The 23,205-nt window shown below is 39.9% G+C and overlaps 1 protein-coding gene across 6 annotated transcripts in view; it reads right to left on the reverse strand.

The window, feature by feature from the left end:
* The window catches only part of astn1 (astrotactin 1), a 371,669-nt gene that overhangs the window by 183,884 nt on the left and 164,580 nt on the right, over positions 1-23,205 (reverse strand). For all 6 annotated transcript variants that reach the window (XM_044033647.1, XM_044033610.1, XM_044033638.1 and 3 more), the window contains 2 exons: positions 18,075-18,241; positions 6,274-6,468 (listed from right to left, as the gene is read on the reverse strand). In XM_044033647.1, coding sequence (XP_043889582.1) covers positions 6,274-6,468; positions 18,075-18,241 — 362 coding nt within the window. The remainder of the gene's footprint in view (positions 1-6,273; positions 6,469-18,074; positions 18,242-23,205) is intronic.

The following is a 23,205-nucleotide window of genomic DNA, read 5'->3' on the forward strand; positions in this document are numbered from 1 at the left end:
CAGGGACGGAGGGGTGCATTTCCTTTTCATTTCTTTATGAAAGAAAGAAAACATGAGAAGCATTTCAGGCCTGGTGAGCTTGAGGGAGAGGCCTGCCGAGTGGAGAGAATCAAACCAGCTCTGTGTGTGTGATGAGGCTCTTTGGAGATGAAACAAAAGAGGATTGGATGCCCAGTATAGATGCCCACTGTGGCAATGTGTGTGTGGGTAAAACTGTGTGAGAGAGCATGCATATCTTAGCATGCTATTTCCGTGTGAGTGTGCACATGTTACGCCACACTGTGCGCCTGCTCACACCACTCGCCGCTTTCTGTTTATTCTCCGTCTTCCCGCTGTTGCATCCAGCAGTGGAAATAGAGACGCCTTGGCAGGGGCCACAGGTCCATTTCTCCTCCTGTATGTCGACCTTTTTTCCCAGATAAATAGAACATTAGCAGTTGAAATGTTTCCCTGAAGGGATTGTTTACGCTTTTTTTTATTTTACAATTTCTGTGCGGAGCTTGGGGTTTTGTGCAACGTAGCACGAAGGCGGTGCAAAAGAAAGTAAATAAAATAGTGCTCTTGGAGTGGGGGGGGAACCACTCATGATCAAACGACATTAAAATGTGACGACACTGAAGCACAGTGGGGTAGGAGATGTAAAAGTGTAAGTGAACACCTCACAGAGGATTCCCTTTCTCCGGCTTTGTTCCTTTTCATTTGCCTTCTATGAAGGGTACAACATCTGACACAGGGATGGGAGGACACGGGCAACGGCTTTGTCGTTTCACTTGCGTATCTGTGTTCCTGCACCGACTACGTCAACTGCAGCCTAAAGGTGGCTGTGAAAAATAAATGGATTTCCCCAAGTTTGAACGGTTTCTCTGGCTCGAGGTAATTTAACAGGGACTGGGTTAAGTGCACACTCCTCTGTGTTACCGTCTAGTGTGATTGTGTGTGTGGGGGGGGGTGTATTCTCATGAGAATTACTTTTAAATCAGTGAATCCACTGTTTGATACTGTACATTTGTGATGAGGGGGAGGAAATCTCTACTTCTCTCCTGCTGTTTCCTTTTGAAAGAGAGAGAAAGAGAGGGAGAGAGAGGGGAGACTCAATTTTTTAGAAAATGGCTCTTGCAGGAAAAAATCTGAGGAAATGTAGCACCGCTGGTATCGGTATAGATTCAAATGTGTTGAATCCAAAATTTCTAATTAGCTCTGACAGACTCCAACTCCAAATACCTTTATTTGTAAAGAGCAATGGACAAAACTAATTAGCAGACATCTTACTTTAAGCTAGTGCTGACAGTCACTTTAACCAGTTTAACCAGTGACAAACATTGCCAACATCAAACTATATGAGCAGAGGCTAATTAATGTTCTTTAATGGTCCTTGGGGCTTGAGGGTTCAGTGAGCTCCTGAGACTGCAGATCATAGCAATGGACAGAGTTTGAGTCCAGGCAGTATGATAAAAGAAGCAGTTAGCCTTCACTGATTGCAAAAAAAAAACAAAAAAACAACAACAACAACAACAAAAACCAACCCTGTTTAAACGGAAGTGTTAATGACCAGATTGTTTGCTTCAGATCTTCGTCAATAGAAAACGCCATTTTTGTAATTTACATTCCATTTAGAGGAAATAAGACAAGGAGGCATGGCAGACAGGAAGACATCAGTGTGAGGGACAGCTGGTACTCATCTCAAAATGAATAAACAGATGAATAAACAGAAGTTTGGATTCTTAGGGCCAGGACTTTCATTTTCAGCCACTTTGCATTTCCGCATTTGTGTGTCCGTGCCTTATGATGGTCTGTGGCATTCCAGCCTTCCAAGCAGTCACTCTCATATTCCATTTTAGTTGAAACAATTTCTCACCAGTGTCCAGTCTCCTTGAATGTGGACAATGACCCATATAGACCCATGACTGGTTGCCACTTGCGTGTTCCCACACCTTGGTTAACATCAAATTCAAGGACTTTTCAAGGAGCCCCTCAATTCCAGAATTCCATCAAATTCAAGGACATAATGTGCTGACATAGCTTAAGATGAGAGGGTAACTTGTAAGATGATTTACAGCACGCTTTGCATCTGGACAAGTGATCGTCTTTGGGATCTTGGTCCAAGTTGGTCTTTTTAGTTTTCTTCGGCGAGACAGAGATCTTGGAATTTTCATCTCCCGTCATTTGCTCTCTCTTGCTTAATGTTACTCGCTTGTTGTTCTGCGTGGAATCTCACGTCAACAGGGGAGAGAGAGACTCCACATTTGTTCCACGTAGGCCTAGTCTACGTTTACCTAAATATCTGCTAGCAATTTTCAAAAACTTCAAAGTTCACAAACTTTTAAGAATGTCAAGGACCTGTAGGGACCCTGCTTGACTACTGCTGCTACTACTACTATCACAATATGTTATTTTAAATGTGTCACTAATGGCTCACGATTGGCCCGTAACACTTTAAATTGGGCAGTATCTTTGGGGGACATGTATTGCTGAAAGCCATCTTTCACATGCAACACCAAGTAACTTCCTTGCACTCTTCAAACTCTTACCCGATCGTCCGTGTTCAGTTGCGATGCACTCTTCCCGTAACTTTTCTTCATTTCACGTTCAATATTCATCTATTGTAATTAGGCTTGATTTCATCACATTGACTCTTGGTCAGTTTCAATTCATTTGGTGCCATCTCTTATAATTAGACCTAGCATTAACTCCGCCTCCCAATGGAGTCTTGCTTTCGTCTTCCATCAACTCATCTGCGCAGGATGCACTCACTCTGCCTCAGACCCTGCTTTCGTTTCACAAGCACTTCCAAATGAGGGCAGACCATTGGAGATTTAGATTCTTGATGATGTTAGCTTTGCTGCTTCACCCGTTCCTGCCTCCCTTACAACTCCAGCGGTGGAACCCCATGTGGGTGTGCTGCCTCCGGGCAGCGGAATCCATCCACGGCCCAAATTAAATTCCTGGGCCGAACGTGACTTTGCTGACCTTCTGGCTTCCCGAGTTCAGCACTGAATGCGGCACACGGACAGTGATAATTAACCACTTTCAAAAAGGACTGAGCTTTCCAAATCAAACGCTTTACAAACTCTTAAAGGGATACAACATGCACTTAATATTTGCCAGTCTCCAAAGAGACTGCACTAGTATTTGCCTGAGATTAGAAGACTTTCATCAAGGACAATCCCTGGGAGTAGCATATTTTTTTACGATCACTATTACTTTTTATTGGGAGGGAATTGACATTGAAAAAGGAGCTAATCTAAAATATTACATAAAATCATAAAATACCCTTCAAATGTATTTATTTAAACCAATATGCTTTTAAAACCAGTGAAGCCAGAGCTTCCTACTGGTTTCCATTTTCCCATTGAGGGATTTAACCCGTGTTGTGAGGACAACCATAGATTCCATATTGAATTTGCAGACTCTATGGGCTGATTGAGTGACCACAGCACTTTTTATAACTTGTAGTCATTCAGCTGTGGGGCTCTGGACATAAACAAACCCCTATGGAGGTGTGCATTTTGATTTATCTATTACACTGTCACAGGATAAGCCAAGGGCTTGCTTTATGGAAGGCGCCATCTTGGACCACCATCTTTCTACAGCAGCCAAACGAATAAACCAGCACAGGCATCCATTTCTGCCGTGTGAGGCGGAACCTTACTATGCAAACGAAGAATGGCAACCTCTCTGCTGTGCTGAGTCCACCGTTTGTTACCATCTGTAGAAGACAGCGCTATGAGATGGCACTTAATCTAACACACTTGACCTTTACATGGAGACTTATTTTTAAAAATAACTGAACAAACAGACAAGCATAAGCATTCTCCTCCAGCTTCCAAATGGACTTCATGCATTCTCTAACATTCTATTACTTCACTCGCCTTCAGTTTCTTTATTCGAAATAAAATTCAATATACAAAATAACCGGCCCCAGCCATTGTATTCTTCGGTATCCTTCCCGTGTTGTACCAGAGTAAAATCTCCATTCATCAAAGGATTGTCGTGTGGCGATGCCAACACCCCACACAAGACAATCCATACTCTTCTCATTTGTCATTCCACGCTGGTGGAATGACCTACCAAGTGCTACCTGAACAGGGGCGCCCGTGTCTATCTTCAAGAAGCTCTTGAAAACCCAGCTCTTCCAAGAACATCTTCTCCTCCACTGTACTTAGATCCACCTCGGCACTCTCACCCTCTGTCCGTCCACTGTTCCTATCTAGTGGAGTTCTTTCTAAGACTACTTCTATGTAGCTCATTCCTCTTTTGGAAGTCGCTTTGGATGGTACGGAACTGTTAGACTGGCTCCACCCACGACAGTCAGCTGATTGGGCAGCAGAAAAATGCACTGTCACTCCCTTGTGATCGTTGCAAACATCCCAGGGAGGTCAAGGCAAATGCCGGCAGTCTACTCTCATACAGTCACAAACTGAACGTCCTCCGTTTGTCGTCTGTTGTGTTGTATTCTATGTCATCGCTCGCTGACGTAGCGGTACGACGTCACGCAACGGGACTATCGTGCACAGCCTACACCCTACACGCCTACCACGTAAAGGTACTGTTCTCAGTCAAAAAGCAAGCCTGACCAAGGACTTTACCATTCCAAACTATCCCGTACCAAACCGCACCATGACGGAAACACAGCATGAGTAGGCTAAACATCACTGCCACTGTCCATGATAAGAGTTGGTGCGAGATAAGGCTTTTAATTATTGACATTGTTGGTCCCTGATAAATTATTCATCCCCATAGTCCTCTGATAATCCTACTTCACACACTTGCGCTCAGTATCTTAAACAAAAGGTCTGTTTTTTTAATTCTTTTTTATTTAAGTCTGACTGTATAGTCGCCCTGATGCTGTTGTTGATCAGATAATTGTCAGGAGCAGAAAAGCATAGCACCAATAGTTTTTTTCAGGATTAATGCATGATTTTTAGCAGAGAAAAGGGACAGAGAAAAACACAGGGTGTTTTGACCTTTGTCAAAATAATGTTGCTTATTTTATTGGCGTCTTATTACTTTTTACCCTCTTTACTTGTTTTTATGTCTTCTACATCTTTACATGTTTTATTATCTTTTATGTATTTTAATATCACCGTAGAGCACTTTGGCAAACCGTGTTGTTTTTATAAGTGCTTTATAAATAAAATGGGATTGAATCCAAAAATAAATCCAAAGACCAACGTGACACTATCCAATAGCGTACGGTGTAAGGTCATTGAAAGGTTTTTTTGTGGCTGCACTTTAACAAGTTCATAAAAGGACATAGCTTGTTTATCACTATGCTTATTATTATTATACTGATTTATCGTTGTTCTTTTCCAGGTATGACAATAGGAAATGAAAGAAAAGAGAAGAAAAGAAAGAGAGACTACAACTGCAGCCGTGTCATTGGCCCTCCACTATACTCTCACTGTGGCCAACCTTCGAGAAGTAGAAAGCAGGTTGCTGAATTTCTTCAGGGTAAAAACAGCAGGTCACCAGCTTTGATATGTGGACGACACTGGTCAAAATTAAAAACTCAGCCATCACAGAGCATGGTAACTCACAGGTGAAATATCTTTAAAGGTGTATCACAAAGACAAGTTGCCCTTGATTCAACTTGTCTTGTATAACCATGACCTGGATAATTGAGAATTTTCACAGACATTGCAGTTGAAAGAAGACAGTCTTGCTGTAATGGGATTTTGCCCACAGTGTTTGAATCGCTAGCCCGAAATAGCAGGAAGAGGCAAAGTTTCGAGATGTTTGGGGGATGATTGTCCTTTTAAAAAAAGTGGGTCAAACTGAACTCATTGTACTCAATCAACCCAACAGTGTTTGGTTGCGACAGACTCAACTTGGTTTGTACAAGTTAGGGCTCTAAACGAAAGTTTGTTTCCTGGTCAACTCCCTCTAAACATTTGAAATCGGGAAGATTCTGATGCATCCAATGACGTTGAAACCAGGTCTGTTAATCACTCACACTACAGGATAATTTGGCCAGATAATCTGTTCAAATCAGCCTAATATCTAAAGGCACCCACGACTTTCGGAAGGGCCAGACTGAAATCTGGCCAACTGGGCTTCACTTTTAAAACCAGCAGATTATGTACATTTATATGTAAATAATGGATTTCTTTTTTTTCTTCTGTCATCCACATTGAGCTTTAGATACTTGATAGCTGGAATTCAGGTCAATATCCACTAACGCTGTTTTACTTAGGATATTACTTTTGGAGACAAAGGCCCAAACCGCGCTCAGATAAATTATAACTTAGCAACGTCCCTATTTAAACTGCTCACCTGAATGTGGCCTTGAGGATTTGCCCAGTCGTGCTCTCTTTGCTGTGGTTATTGTATCCGTAGAAAAGGTCTCCGAACACCGTCTGATTCGCAGGGATGTCCGCCACTTCCCCACAGTCCACTCCCTCGGTGCAAACCTCAGACAGCGGCAGGCACGACCTTCCGTCTGGTCCACGCTTGTAGTCCTCGATGCACCTGGAGTAAAACATAGTAGACATTTCGTTGGTCCATGTATAATTATTTCACACGGCAAGTTTTACCAGACATCTCACTCCTCCTGAAGCTGACGTGAGTGATTTTGGCTTCCTGTTTGCTGTTGCTGTGAGCATTCCCCTCCCTCCTCCCTAAATTAGATCATTAAAACAAACATTTATTACAAAAAGGAGTTGTGAATGAGTGTGTAGTCCCACCCATTCATCCCCAATGGTGGTCGTTTTCGACCCAGAACCTGAAAGGTATGATACATTTGAATAAACCTCTCAAAACTCTCTGAATGAATGATTCAATTCTACAGGAGGGTTAACATTTATTTCATGGTTTTCCACTGACGGCAGCTTTAATTGTCCAGTAATTAGCTTGTATCAATTTCTTTGTTTTTAGCCGTCAATTATGGAGCGAATGGCACGACAGGAAGCTGCTCTTGCTCGGTAAATTTTAACTAATAATGGTGGGCAATTTGGCAGATTAAAGGAATAATGAGTATACACACAGTATTATTACTGTGTGTTGGCACAAAAACTACCTATTACAGGTTAAGCACATGTTTGATTATCTTCTTTTTTTAATATTAGTTGAAAGCCAATTAGAATAAGTGCAATCCATTTCACTTTGCCCCCTTATAAACGATTACGTCTGCATTGTATTTCTCACGAAAACGAACGACGTGCATCCGAACGCACGTCTCGTCTCATAAAACATTTGCAGCGCTTGTGCGGTTTACATGTTTACAGCTTCTTTCCTGCCTCTGGTGGTTTATTGCATCACATCTCGGCACTTTACCGTCGATCGACCGGTGGGACGGAGTGAAACTTTACTGCAAACGCTGACTGCAGTGTGCGTTGCATCACCTGCCTGAATGTGCTTAAATAAATGACAGCAAAGGCCGAGTCGTAGCAGAGATGTAAACACTCGCTAGGCCCGAACATTCTCTCATGTTTATCCGGCAAGTTTTCGGTTTATAATGAATGAAGTAAATGTAAAAGTAAGACTGTGTTGTTGACTTTCCTTGGATTTATTTACATCACCCACTCCAGGCACTTGTGTTCCTGACATTCTACTTATTAAAAAAAGGGCACAGTGTGTAAGATTGAGGAACATCTTGTGATATCGCTCACCGCACCCCTCCCCTCCCCCTCCAGCATGTTGGAGAAACTATGGTAACCTTAAAGCAGGGGTGTTCAAACTTTTTTTAAACAAGGGCCAGATTTTATAATGGGGGGCTAATGGTGCTTTTTTTTGGTTACAGTTACTATTTTTAAATGGAAATATAACCAAATATAAGCCATGCGGGAATGAAACAAGGGTAAATTGCCTTTCTTTCCACATTTGGAGTTAAATAACATAATATGAGACAGGTGCATATAGCTGTCCGTCACAGGTGACCAAAGTCCGCCCCTGGCCATGAATAAGAACATTATAAAACTGAGGCTGTGGGCGTGATTGGCCCACTGGCCAGACTTTGGACATGCCTGCCTTAAAGCAACCATAAAAACTCAAAATGTTTTCGGTTTGTCCTTTCAAAACATAAACGCCTTGATAAAAAAGAGCAGCTCTACATGTTAATATAAGAGAATCAGTGTTCTGTGGTCATGAACAGCAAAAAAGAAAAAAAAACATCTGCCAAATGGAAATAATTTCACCAAAATCTTACACGGTGGACCTTTAATTAAAAATAATAGCCATTTAAAGTTCCTAATGAATACTTTACAGATACAGTGAATTGTTCATACATGGATTTTGACTCAAAGACGTTGTTATCCAGCCGCTGGTTGTAATTTATGTATGAGATTGGAAATGAATAGATAGGTTTGAGACACAGCTTCATTTCTGTAGAATTTGTGTTTTGTTATTTATATTTCAGTTACTAATTACTCTGCTTTAAAGTTTGCTGACATCACCAAGAGGATGAGGCAGCGCTCACAACCCCCACCCACATGATCCACTGGAGCTATTATTACCCGATTCTTTCCTGCAGATCTGCAGAACATGTAGTTTGGGATAAAAAACTAAGCTCACAGAGAGCAGACTAGGTTACTTGTTAATTGTATTTAATCCAAATAGAATCCCCCAAAGAGTGAAATACATCAAATTAAATATGAAGTTCAAATTAAAACCACCTTAACAGGTTCTGAAGAAGTGATTAAGTACTTAAGTCAATAAACAAGGATTGCTTTTGTAAGTTGGTGGTGAGACAAAAAAAAAAAAACAAGGAGGGAACCGGAACAGTCTGTTATCCACTGCTCACTCTCTCCAGATGGTGCCTGCACTCTTTTCCAAACAAAAACAAGCACGGCATGTTTAAAAATAAATAAATACGTAAGGAAGTGAATTTTTTTTTTTTTTTGTGAAAAAATATAAATAAATAAAAAATCTAGGGCAATAACTAGGCCAGATTTATGATGTTTCCTTCATGCGTACGGTAGCTGTGGTAGCGGTGGAGGGTAAATAAGAGACAGCTGGTGAACGGAGTTTCAGGAATCTCTGTAAAAAACTTGAGCTTGTTTCGTGCTCACCAACCTTTTTTTTTTTCCCCCTCATAAGAATTGTACAATGCATTGTCCAACCTGAATCATGCACACTGTTCTGTACGGTGTATAATTTGGGCTGACAGGATGACAACATTTACTTAATTTGGACCATAGAGGACCACAGGAAAACAGGATTGCTATGGATGCAGACCAATTTATGTAATTATTTGATTTAAAAGAAGCAGCATCCATCCATCGTGGATGTCCAATTTACCTAATCTCCATATTGCATTTTTTTAGGCAGTTGGAGGAAGCTGGAGGACCCGGATGACCCGGAGGGCCCTTGTTCCGACAGGGCCTTGTGGGCCACGAGAAGCAATACAATTAACAAAAAGCAGTCATGTAATAAATAGGATAATGCTTTGTATCAATGTCCAGCGTCACCTTCTTTAATGTGCAGATCAGTGCACATTATTCCTCACCAATCATGTGCAACAATGTTTTGCCCGACTTCACCACAGAAGAATCAGTCCTTCATCTCCGAAAAGGAAAACACATCAACACCTACTTCTTTCATATCGATGAGGTTTTGACATCTCTGTGTATACGTAACACACCGTGTGAAATGATTCAAAGATTTCACACATTCAAAGGCAGAGAGGGAGCGAGGGAAGTATAAAGAGTGGGCAGATAATCTGTCAGGGATTTTAACAGCGAGAGAAAATCTCACCTGGATGCCAAGTGTCACGAAGACGTGGCTGATGAAAGAAAGCGACAACAAAACGCCGCTGTTGAGAATGAATCGGTCAATTTGTATTGGCTCCTTATGCAGATTTGACACAGAATACTGTGAAAATAATCTGTTTAAGCAAGACAACAAGGCCTTGTTGTATGTCATTAGCTGTGTGGTCGTGTAGCTGGTTTACACCATGGAGAAAAGTGAAAACACGTCATGTCGTACGTCCAGATCTTTTATCATTTGATGATTCCAGCATCTTCGCAGGGGAGCTGCTGGAGTTATGAACTTCATGTGACTTCAGAGTTAGAAATAATGCTGTGGTTTTTCCACCTCTTCAGAAAAAGGACCACTGGATCATCTTTGGGTTATTACTCTGTTCTAAGCCCCTCCCATTCTGGTTTCTTTGCTCTAGATAAAAAGACAGCAGCGTAAAAGCAGATTTAAATGATATCTATTTATTGATATCCATTCAGTTTGTTTCTAAGATATTTTAAAGATTTACATGTTTTTAGTCCATAATTTGAATTCCTGTGACTATAACACAGTGATATTTGGTGTTTGTTTGCAGTAACTGTTTGTTAAACAATTTTATTCTTCAGGTCATATTTCTGTTTTCCTCTCAGTTGAAGCAACAGTTTGGTAATTCTTGGTTTTTAGCTTAGTAACTCATTCAGTGTAATGAATTCTCTTTTCTTTAACATTGTTGTTATGTAAATTTCTTAAAGCCCTTTTTTTTTTTTTTTACAGGATAAATATTGTTTTTGTGTTTGTTTAGTAAGTATCTCTGCCAACGAAGCTAAGCTTAGGAAGATATTTTATCTTCACAATGAAGTTCCTTGCCCCATATTACTTGATTTAAATTATACAGAAAGGTTATTGTGACACCCAAAAAAAAAATAAAATAAATGTTCTCATCAGGAACTGTTTCCAAGATGTTCTGCACACACACGCAGATATTCTGGAAAACAAAAGCTGGCTCCACATCTGCTCAGATTTCATTTGGGTGGCCCAAAAACCCCATTTACACCTGCGTGTGTGTGTATATATATACAGTAAGATATACAGTATAGTGAGATCACCACTTAGTTCCCTGTGATAAGGGTGAGCAAGGTCAAGTCATCAGTACATGTCTACAGCGCCATGAGCGGAGGTCTAATGAGGAAAACTCAGCCGAAAAAACACCTGCGAGGTTAAACCACGGCTCATTTCCTAAACTTGGCCGAATATCTAACACGAGCTAACACTTTAAAAGTTTGTCAAGTTTGTATCAAGTTGAATTAGATCCATGTATCATCTTAAAAACTAAACTGAATAATCTAGAAATCTCCTTTTATATTGTGCAGACCAGTGATTCCCAAAGTGTGGGCCGTGGACCCTAGTGGGTCGTGATCGTACTGCAGGTGCACCATGGGTGCCAGAAAATGTCCTGTGAGTAAATGGCCATTTTTCCAGAATAATGTTCAGTATCTGGCAGTTATTTACAATCTGCTGCATGTTAAACAACTCCATTAACACAGACAAAAAAACACTGTAGTTGTTAAATTTGAAATGTAAACGGTTTAATTTAATTTAAAATAATACTTGTTTGTGTTTTTGTCTCAATGTCCAAAAAGCAGGCCAAAAGATGGAAACTATGTACATGTGCTTTTCCATCTCTTTCCTCTCTGGTGACAAAGACGCTGATTCGCTGGCTCCTTCCAACAGCGTGAGTGAAATGACCGATGGAATTTTTCAGCGAGCACAAACTGCTAGCTGCGTAATTATGGTGATGAAAAGTGTGCAGGCGTCGTCGTTTGTGATACGCTTGGGAATGCCTGCTTTTCAAAGGCCAAATTCACTAAAATAAGACATTTGAACTCATTGACGGAGGCAGCGTGTGCTGTGATGTGAAAATCACTGATTTTCTCTATGGATTCTGGTGCGGAAGAGCGAATCAACTTCAGTTCCCAGTTGGAAAATGCTTGCACACGACACTATTCAGATGCATGGTTGTTGTGATTGAGGCAAAATAATTAGATTACAATGGAGCGACATATGTGACTTTAATTATTGTTACTTCATTTATTGGTATCATTTTGTTATTCGTTTAATTTTATATGCACTCTCGTCTCATCCATGAAGATCACATACAGTACCCTGGCATATACAATATAAACAGCATTTATACCAGCAGAGGACACTCACGTACCACTGGTGGTACACGTGCCACAGTTTGAGAACCATGGATCTGGTACAAAGACAATAAACTTTAATTAAACCTTTACAGATATTTTCTTTAAACTCAAACTCAGCAGCAGACTGCCACTCACTAAACCAGCACCGTCGATTGTCATAAATAAAAGGGACAAGGTTTTTCCAAACAACGGCGATCCCGGTCCTCTCGGCCTTATACAACATCTTTAAGTTTGTTGCCCACGCTGCACAGCGAGTGACTCACTGTCAATTATCCTCCACTGAGGTTGATGTTAAGAAATACAGCGAGACGCCCACAAACACTCGCTTCTTCCGAAAAACTTTTCCTCTAAAGATATCATACGTGTCAGTAACAGCCAAGACCACCAACGTCTGCTGAATTTCTTCCCACGTTATACCAACTCTCCAAAATTTTATTACTAATCATCTGTTTGCTGCATCCAAACCAGAGTGAAACTGACACTGGTGAGTTGGTTTTATAGAAGCCTGTCCTGGCATATGTTGTGAATTGTTTAAAATATGTAAATGAGTACACAATACATGGTAAAAAAAAAAAAAAGCAGACGTGATTTCACTACTCGACTTTAGGACTTAATTGCACACCTTGGATTGCAGCTATTTCTGCTCTAACCACTAGAAAAATAAACTTTGTACAAGGAAAATAAGTTTGAAAGTGAGGCAGTTCTCAGGATGTTTTGGAGTTAACGGGGTTAGTTTTAGTGAAACACAGTAAAGTGAGAGGTCTTCAAGAAAACAGCGTGCTGCAAATCAATATAAGTGGACGCTGTGCGTGGGCGAAGTTGTCCTCCCACCTTAAGCTGTGTCAGCACATTTGGTCCTTCAATTTGAGGGGAATTGGTCATGGGAAGTCCTTGAAAAGTCCTTGAATTTGATGTGTGAGAACCCTGTACAACCATCACCACCATTTAATGCCTAAAAAACTTTGTATTTGCATGTCGAGTTAGCTGCCTCTGACAGTACTTGTTTTAGTTGTTTGTTTCTGTCCAGAATTTATTTATTCCTGCTTTTTCTGTTTTCACATTGTTATAATCTGCTCTTTTCTACTGTGTTTCATCTGTGCTCGATTTTTCTTTCTTCCCTGGTGTATTTTGGTCTCTGTGCTCCGACTCCACTGTCAGTTTCTTGCTCTTTGCCTCTTCATGTTCTGGACGTTTTTTTTTGTCAAAAATTTGGACTTCGTTTTATACAAAATGAATCGCTCTTGTGACTGTTTGGTTAAGCTGTGATGATCAAGTTCCTGCGTTTTGGTGGTTGTCAAACACACACTGCTACTACACTACTGCAATATTACAATGACAACTGCTTAAGTTGATATCATATTCGCATCTATTGAACCTCCTCAATCAAATTATTTTTATTTAAGACTCTTTGGTATCCGTCAGCCTTGGAGTTGTCATTTTAAACAAACAGGAAAAAGTCACACTGCCAAGTGTCTTCACACAGTCAGCGAAACAGAAGTCTGTGTGGACCAAACTGCAGATAATCTCTCTGTTTTCACACGGAATGATCGCACTCCGTCTGAACTCTTTCCGCAAAAAGGCTGAGGTATTTTTGCAGCTCAACTCAAAAAGGAGTGTTTGTAAATTTGTGTTTCGTATATTGATCTGTGATTTAAAATGTAGCAGGGGGAAGTTTGGTCTTTGATGAGATTAGAGCTCTACACCATGTTCTCTCTTGGAAGGCTGCTTTAAGGGTAATGAGTGTTGTAATAATAATAATAATAATCTCCTAACAACAACAGATGAAAGGTACAACCGCCGTGTGTGGAAGTGGACGGTTTGTTAAAGACCTTTATTGTTATTATCCATATGCTTGGATGCAATGACATAGAAGTTTGGAGACATTTCAACCCTGATGGACTTTCCTGGAGATTCTTTCTAAGATGCATCGCCAGGAAATTGTCTTACGATCACACCAGATGCGACTTGGGCTGAGTGACGTGATAAATAAAAAAATAACACCTATGGCGTCTGTCGCTTGAAAAATTGCGCTGACGCAACGGAGTACACGGAGTTGTACGATACGACTTCTCTTACCAGAAAGAAGTTGGAGCCATGTAGCATAGTAGCCCCGGTTAGCACGGCAATCACGTTTAAATGGTTCGTGTTAAATGTTTGTCACTGCCGTCTTCCAACATCTGAACTCGCGTTCGGTGTGAACAAAGCATTAGACGCTGATTGCTTCACAACAGGCAACAAAAATGAGAGAGAAAAATGTGCGGTAAAAGATTGTCTTCGCTTTAAACGCAATTTTCCACCTCCTCTTCAAACCACAAAGAACGGCTGTACATCCCGAGATGTATAGCTGTTCTGTAGATGAGACCGACAACCAGAACTTATTGAAACTTTTGTACATGAACAAAAGCCATATAAAAAGAGCATATGACATTCCATAGAAAAAAAACTATTTGCCAGTAAGGTATTTGTAGAAAGGTGTGTAGGTGTGATTGGCACCTCAAGGTAAGACAATCTTGTTTTGAAATAATGACGAGACCTTCCGAAGAACTTGTGCAAATAAAAATCTAAAACTAATAAAGAGATTAATGACAAAGTCTTTCCAGAAAAAAAGTATACTTTCAAATGAAGCTCCAGAGAGATGTGAGGAATGGTGAGTGCAGTGCTGTTCCTCAACTGCCTTTTTCAAAGTGGCAGGACAAGCTCTCCTCACTTCATGTGGAAAAACCCCTCAAATAAAAAGCTGCTGTTCATCCACACAACTGCCAATCAAGCACATGTTCCGATAACTACAAGTGCTTGTTTTGTGATTATACTGATTACTGTGCCGATTTAGAGCAGAGAGCATGTAAAATCCCTCATGCATTTAACGGATTAAACCTTTAAGGGTCAGTTGCCAGACTGACAGGAGGTGTTTATATAGCTCTATACATATCGTGATGAATTCAAGACGGAAGCCTGATTATGCTCGCTGAACACTTGATTGTTGCTCGACAACATTTTTTAATTTATGCTTCAGCAAAGGGGGGTCCAGTCATCTCCATGGCAACCACACACTGCAAGCTCGGTATTTTTATTTAAATGATATCAACCTTCTCATGCGTTGTCGTCGCATTTCTATGCCACTTGACATTGCGAGGTCCAACACTTGAAGATGAAATGCCGTTGAGACGGCGACGATCGATCACAACGTGCGGGGGGAAACATCACGGTCTACGGGATAAAAATTGTTCTACAGGTTCAGGATGTGAGAGGAAAAGTGTCAAGTGACACTTATCCGTCTAAAGGGAACAGAAAATAAAAGATATATGGGCAATTTCACAAGTCACAGAAACTAAGACGTGACTCATTTTAAGTATACGTGACCTAAATGTGTGATATTATGTTGTGTCCTGCCAGTTCACAAAGAAAGAACTTTATTAGCAGGCTCTAACTCGACAAGTGTCGTCAGCGACGACGAGCAGGTGTTGGCAGAATGAAAGATGTCTCGCACTGCGGTATTTACGCCAACCGTTACTGTGAGATGTATCATGCACTCTTTAACGGACTCAATGAACGGCCACAGTTGGTTTCACCTGCTTCTGACACGCAGAGAAATGCTACTGGCAATGCCAACAATTGTCAGCAACATTTAAACTATGACTCATAGGGGTTAAGGCCCAAAAAGATCCTGATATCTCCAGCAGATTCATGTGTTCATATCTGGTATTTACATCCATCTTAAGTGATCCAATCACGAGTGAAAAGCAAGTACGACTGTTCACATCTGGCGTGTCTCTAGACTTCTTATCAAGAGGCCTAGAGACACAACCAAGACATTTTGGACGATGCTATGCTGTCCCAGTGCACAAAACAAGGACTATAAAGACATGGTCTGACTTTGAGCACCCAAATTCACCATAGAGACACTTCAAAATATTGAGGAAAGTCTTCCACGAAATGTGAAAGCTGTTGTAGCTGCAGGTGGGGGACCAACTCCATATGTTATGACAGTCCCTGTTGCTGTAATGCAGTGGTTCCCAAACTTTTTGTGTTGGGGGCCCCCCTTTGAAGGAAGACATTTCTCGGGGGCCCCACGACAAATAACCTCAATAATGTATAATAAATACATTTGGATGAGAATACTTTATAAATATCAATCATTTGCTGTGAAATTAATTTTTTTTTGTTTTAACAATATGTTATCCCCTGCCAATGTTTTGAGGCACAACATAGAGAGGTCTTTGGTGGCATTTTCTGATCTTGGGTTTTGGTCGTCATGAATCATTGTTCCGTTCGTTTTCTTTTTGCCCCTCAGAAACGTCTCTATTATCCAAACCTTGTCACCAGTGTAGGTTTTGTTGTGGTACGTCACTTAAATGAGTCCAGCTTACAGCGAGACCAGAAGTTATGGCTGCTAAACTTTAGTTAGGACTTAAAAAAAAAAAAAACTTGCGCAGGAAATCATACAGGAAATCATACAGTTATCAGTGTTAATGTTGTGGTGGCCGCTGATCCATTCATGTACAAGTACTAATTAGTGTCAATAAAACTGGAAGCATATTGTGTGACCCGATCACCTGAGAGAGGAGGTCACTCATGGATCTGGAGAAGGATTGCATAAATGCATACTCGGGTATCTGTATACTTGGCGCCGATCTGGCCGTGACAGGTTCACTCAGGACGGCTGAATGGGATGTCCTCTCTGCAGCCACAGCAGAAATCCACATACAGAGCAGACCCAACAGTCTTCAACTGACCAGTCATGTCGAGTCTGCTTCAAATGCAAGCCTCACATTTCTATTCTTGGCTGAAAGCAGTGGAAGCTGACATTGTGTGTGTGCTGCAGTCAAACAATGTGCTTCAAATTCTTTCAATCTCTGCTGCTTTTTCTGTTTCTGCTCAACACAGTTATAGAGAGCAGTAAAATCCGAGCTAGTGCAGCCTCCACCCCTCTGACCGCGCTCCTGACCCCTCATTAACAATGAATTTGTGTTGTTTTTGACCCCATTCTAAGTCAAATATCCACAGACTTCTTTTTTTGACAGCTCAGCAATTTGTTAGCGTCACAGAGGCCGCCGCGTTTGTTTGCACATTCTCATGTTTGATGTGAACATTAAAATAAAGCTCTTGACCTGCACATACAGGATTTAATGCACTGCCGCCATGATTCTGCAACTAAAAGCATATCAGCTTGTGAATAACGGCATCAGCAGAGTCGGGGGGGTTGTTTGTACGGAGGCGGTTAATGGGCGTTTCGCTTGTACAAATCATTCATTGTGGTTTTCCTCAACAGTTGAGCATTTGAAGCTTTAAAAGGCTGTGTGGTTAAAGTGTGTGTGTATATATAGATATATATACACCATTACATGTACCTCTCGTGACCACAGTAAATGGTCAGTATTTATATACAGTGCTTTCTTGGCTGTTGATGACCACTCTCACCACCGCTCTTTACACTGGAGTTTTTGATGTTTACCCATTCACACACTTATTCACCATCTATATGCAGTGCTTGCGCAAGCAAATATCTACACCCATTCACACACGGCCAGCAGTTGCATTTTAGGGGTTTCAAGAGTCTTCCTCAAGGACACTTTGGTTTCCAACACAACGACCTGGAAATCAACCCAATACCATCTCTACTTGCACTAGTAATTTGACTCCTGATTGCGTTATCCTCTACAGTTAGTCCGACTATGATAAATTACTTTTACTACCATTTCAGGTGCATTTTAGAAGTCTGGTTTTTACAGATTCTCCAGTCACCACGACGTCCTTAAAAAGTGCAGTCATTTAAATGACTGGATGACTTGGTGCAGAGACTTGATCCGAGAGGCTTGTGAAATAATGATTAGAATAGAATCAATAGAATCACCCTCACATTCAATGTATGGTCTCTCTCTCTGCGTGTCCTGATCTTGCACGTTGCAGGATCCAGATCAAGTTTTGAGGCTATTATTATTTCTTATTATCACACATCACCATTACTATGCTATAATTAAAGTTGATATCACTACGTCTGTCCCCCATGTTTTCCTTTCAGATAGTAAAGAGAGTTAATACAAACAAACAAATTTGTACTTATTCCCTCACCCAATGAGAACCGATAAGGAATCTGACTGATAAGCAATATCGATAATGGAATCGGAATCGTTAAATTCTTATCAATTCCCATCCCTAGTTGTGGGTGAACATAATGTGGTGAGTGAGTGTGTTCGTCCTTACCCGCAGAACATCTGGATGTTGTAGAGGGTCGGGTCGTCCTCCAGAGGAGCCAGCTGCTGGAGACACAGCTGCTCACATCCTCCGTTGAAGCCGTCGGAGCAGTCGATGCCGATGTGGTGGTCATAGCACCCGGTCCCATCCTTCATAGGACTGAGCCCAGGAGGGCACTGTGTGGGAGGGGGAAAGGGATGTGTGAGAAATCACAGATTTTTGGCTCCATTTGGTGACACCTTTTTTTTCCTTCAACCTGCAGCGACAATGAAAGCTGCCACATTAACTCTAATAACTCTAATAATGTGTGAACACTGAGGCTGGAATCTGTTTCACTTATAATTCTCAGATTATCAGACGGGAAGAGCTTTTTAATGCTACTGCAACAAAATAGGAGTGTCTGAAGCCTGAAGTTTGCTTCCAAATATAAAAGTAATTCATCACTCATTAAGTCAATTAAGTCAATACACATGACAAATGTATTTTTTCACTCACTGTGTTTACCTGCCGATCTAATTTTGCTTAGCTCAAGCAATACAAAGAGTTCTCTAAGGACTTTGGCACTGCCATGTTTTCTTTCATGTTTCAATTATTTGGTATTTTATTAACTTCACAGATTTGGGCATAGCTTAAGCCTCGTGTAGGCCTTCATCTAATTTCATCATTTGCATCATCATTGCCAGACAACACGTAAGGATCAATGTTGTTTACAATTCATACTCTGGCAGGTGGGTTCTCGGTGGTAACCAACTCAACACTTTCCTCGGGCCACCTCCTCTTTTCTGATCAGTAAATCCTTGTATCTGCTTCATATACCATATCTATATATGAAGTATATGAAGTACACTATATGCTCCTTTTTCTTTGCTTACATTGTGGATGGATTTACATTGTGGATGGATTTGATAAAGTGGTTGATATATTGAATTTAGAAACAAAGGAACTGGTTGTCTGAGTGGACATTGGAACAATCCAAAGGTAAGAAGACATTTTGGTCCGAGTGCTGAGGATTTAAACATCACCATGAGCATGGTGCAAATCGGTCACACTGTGGAAACATAATATACAACAAAAACATTCTTTAAGGGAAAGGAGATGATTTTTTTTATGTCAATTTATGTATAGTATAAGTATGCTTAAGTATAAACATACGTTGTATCTGTATTTAAGGTTATAATCAGCTTTGAGATGACTTTTGCTCACAAAATGTAGTAGAAAATAACAATATCACAGAATCTTGCTGTCCAAGTGCACAACACAAGGACTATAAAGACATGGTCTGACTTTGAGCACCCACATTCACCATAGAGACACTTCAAAATATTGAGGAAAGTCTTCCAAGAAATGTTCCCAAGCTTTTTGTGTTGGGGCCCCCCTTTGGAGGAAGACATTTCTCACCAGTGGTGTGTGTGCAAACAGAAGTAAGAAATCTGATTAAATGCTACTACAACAAATGATACAAAAAAGACCTGCCTCTTTTTTAGGTTTAATTAATGCTTCAGTTTAGTCATCAAGTTCTAGCTCTAACCCTCTTTCAGTTGGCTCAGTTTAACCCAGACCATATAACAAATGTAGGATTTAACATTATACATACATATAGACATATATATACATATATACACACATGTATACACATATATACATACATATATTTTTTTTCCCTTTTTTGTGACTCATTATATACGTATATATATATATATATATATATATATATATATATATATATATATATATATATATATATATATATATATATATACACACACACACACACACACACACACACACACACAGACATTATTATATTATATATATTCCAAAGCAAAGGGGCTTTTGCATAGCACTCCTAGATTATTCAGTGTGGGAGAGAAAATTACAAGAACAGTGATGACGACCACAAACCTTTTCTGTTTGTTTTCAAAAGGATTATTGTTCTGTTGAGGGAATAGCAGATTTAAATTAAATTTCCCAAGAGTCACATCTTTTAGTGACGACATTTGCAAAAAAAAAACAATGGCGTCATAGATCAACGATTACAAATGAATAGAAAAGAGTCTAAATTATGAGGTAGAAATGTACAAAAGAGGTGAGACCTGATTTCACTTCACTACATCCTCATTCAGTTATTTTTTTTCCCCAGGATTTCATTTTCCTCAGAGACCTGTCAGCTCAAATTCACATTATGTTTTCCGTCAGCCATGTCTTCAAAGGAAACTTTGATGTGGTACATTTTAACAAGGCCTTCAGAACAGCGACGAGGCTGTTACTCTCCTCTGAGCGCTGACAGATCAGCAACTGCTTATTTTATTATTTAGCTAGACTATATTTATCAGCGGGCCCAGGTGGCTCGTTCGGCTCGTGGATTCTAGGAGTGACCTCTGATGTATATTTTTTTACCATATTATGTCGAGTAAAAGTGACATTTTATATACGATTTTCAGTGGTTTTATTTCTTGATTTTGGACAACTCATTAAAATTGAACAATCATCCATTTAATCCATCAGAAATAGCTTTACAAGCACATATGTCTCTGTCAAGCAAAACTATCAGACCGAACTGAAAGAGAGTTTGTGTTCATAACAGCAGCAGGGCAGGTTCGGGCGGAAATAAGATATGTTTGAAAACTTTTGTGGATGCTTATGTTTAAAAGTTATGTCCAACACTTGCTATTTTTTGAACCTTAGTTTTAATTCAGAAATCTCTATAGTCATTTAAAAAAGATTAATACAACAAATAAATAAAGGGGGAAGAAAAGAAAAGAGTTGCAGTGACAGTTATCAATAATAGACAAAAGTCTTAATTTCAAAAATTCAATTTAAAATGTATCACATAACCAGATTGTGACTAAAAAATAAAATAAAAGAAGATTTTCAGTTTTTCACACACATTAAAACTGACGATCATCAATTAAATCCATCAGAAATTGTTTTACAAGCACATACCATGCATTTATGAAATCAGGCTCTGTCAAGCAAAACTATCAGACCTTACTGAGGGAGTGTTTGTGTTAATACAGCAGCAGTGTAAGTTCAGACACGAATAAGAGATGTTTGAAACCTTTTGTGGACAAATTTGTTGCATTTTAAATCATACTCTGTCTGTCTTGACATAAACGCTTTGTATAAACTCATTTGACAATGGAATCTGTTTATGTTTAAAAGTTATGCCAACAGTTGCTATTTTTTTAACCTTAGTAATTCAGAAATCTCAGTCCTTCTTTGAACAGTCCTTTACAAAAAGAACTACAACTTATTAATAATACAAATAAATAAGGGGGACAAACAGAAAAGAGTTGCAGTGACAATTACCAATAATAGACCAAAGTCTCCATTGTAAAAATGTACAATTATTCATACATACTGTTGGAATCTCTGATGAAATTGAGTGCACATCGACCACATAAAGACCTCCTGTTATACACACAGTTATATACTGCAGGCGTGTAAGTGCCAGCACAGAATGGGGCCACGCGCTGAGCGAGTGGTCACCGGCCTCGCACCCTTTGATAAACTGATATTGATTTTGTCACCCCGCGAGGCTCCACTGTGACATATGATTTATTATTACTACTTGTGATGCGAGGAGCGCGTGAAACACTGGATCTTCCGGACTTGCTGGGCAGAAGAGCAGAGAGTCTTCTACATCACGCGATCAATGGATGTGTGGCGCGGGTTGAGAGGCATTCGTATTGATGGGTTCGCGCTCGCCGACCACAGATCGCTCTGCTTATCGACTTCAGACACACAAGAATAGTGATAACTCTGGCCTATTTTGCAGCTGTCTGTAGAATAATAACAACATTAAGAATATGTGCCTCTCAGAATGTTTGTCTGTGAATTGGTACCACTTGAGGTTTCAACAAATCCGGTCCATAATCCTTGGCAAATCTTTGATAATCCTCTGTATAAAACCACTCCCCAAACAATAGTCAATACATTACTGATACTTCAAAATGGTATCTGATTAAAAAACTTGGTGGTTCTATTTGGAATAAGATTGTGGTCATGAAAGGTACAATAATATTTTAGAGAGTGGCATAATCAGGAAATAATGAACAGCTTGAGTTTTGTGATTTATTCAGAGAAACAAATCATATTCTTGTATATTTTCAAATTCTCCTAACTCATAAAACACCCTCATGGCATTACTGAATAAACTTAACTAGCTCTCACAATGAATTCTGTTGTTAAATAGCATTTTTCAAAATTTCAAAATGCCAGAAAACTCAATAAAGAATTTAATATGTAATACTTTTAATTCTACCTGCAAATGTTTTTTTGACATTGTGTCCGGATGACATTTCTAAGCAAAAGATAAATTAGCTTTTATGTGGAATTGCATATCTAAAAACATTTAAAAGGCATTTCAAAAGGTTGACAAAGAACCTGCTCTGGACGTAGGGAAATTCATCTATATTCGTCATTACGTGGAGTTCAATAAAATTGCAATAACGTTGGGGAAATAAATAAATAAGGGAAGTGTTCTTATACTTCTGGATCCCGCTGCAAATAACACGACAAAGTAGCATCAGCATCCTTTCAAACTAACAGATTGAGTTGCTCGCTGCAGGGTCAAAGAGGATTTTTCTTTTTTAGTACGATTGAAAACACGTGTTGGATGATTGCTGCGGAGAAGTCTGAAGGCAGACGGGTACACAGGTCTCTGACACCAACACAAACTTCCACAGTGACTCAATTGTGGCCTTTAATTGTTAACCTCAGACGTGTTTTAAAGCTTCTGAGAAACCCACACTGTTTGCTACAAGGGGATAAAAGAGTTGCCACCTTCCAGTCCTGAATATGGTACTTTCTTTGGGAAGAGTTTAGAAAAGTTGTTTACAAGTCAGAATCTTCAGGATATGTTTTTAAACTGCTAATAAACATGATTTTAGTAGCCAATCATGACGTAAAAGCTGTAATTCAATGCCATTTTAACAATATTTCTTTTTTTGGAGTCCAACTGCTGAATTTAGACAATTTAGACCATTACAATTACAAAACACATGGAAAACGATTCCAAAGTCCCACCTCTCTCGCTGGCATTCACTCTCCTTACCTTCAGCATTATTGTCATCTTCATACTTGTGTTTGGAGACTATTTGAAGTTGCCAAGTCGGCAACACTTGTTTAGACTATTTGC

The sequence above is a fragment of the Solea senegalensis genome, linkage group LG1, assembly GCF_019176455.1.
Source record: "Solea senegalensis isolate Sse05_10M linkage group LG1, IFAPA_SoseM_1, whole genome shotgun sequence".
In the NCBI taxonomy this organism is placed as follows: domain Eukaryota; kingdom Metazoa; phylum Chordata; class Actinopteri; order Pleuronectiformes; family Soleidae; genus Solea; species Solea senegalensis.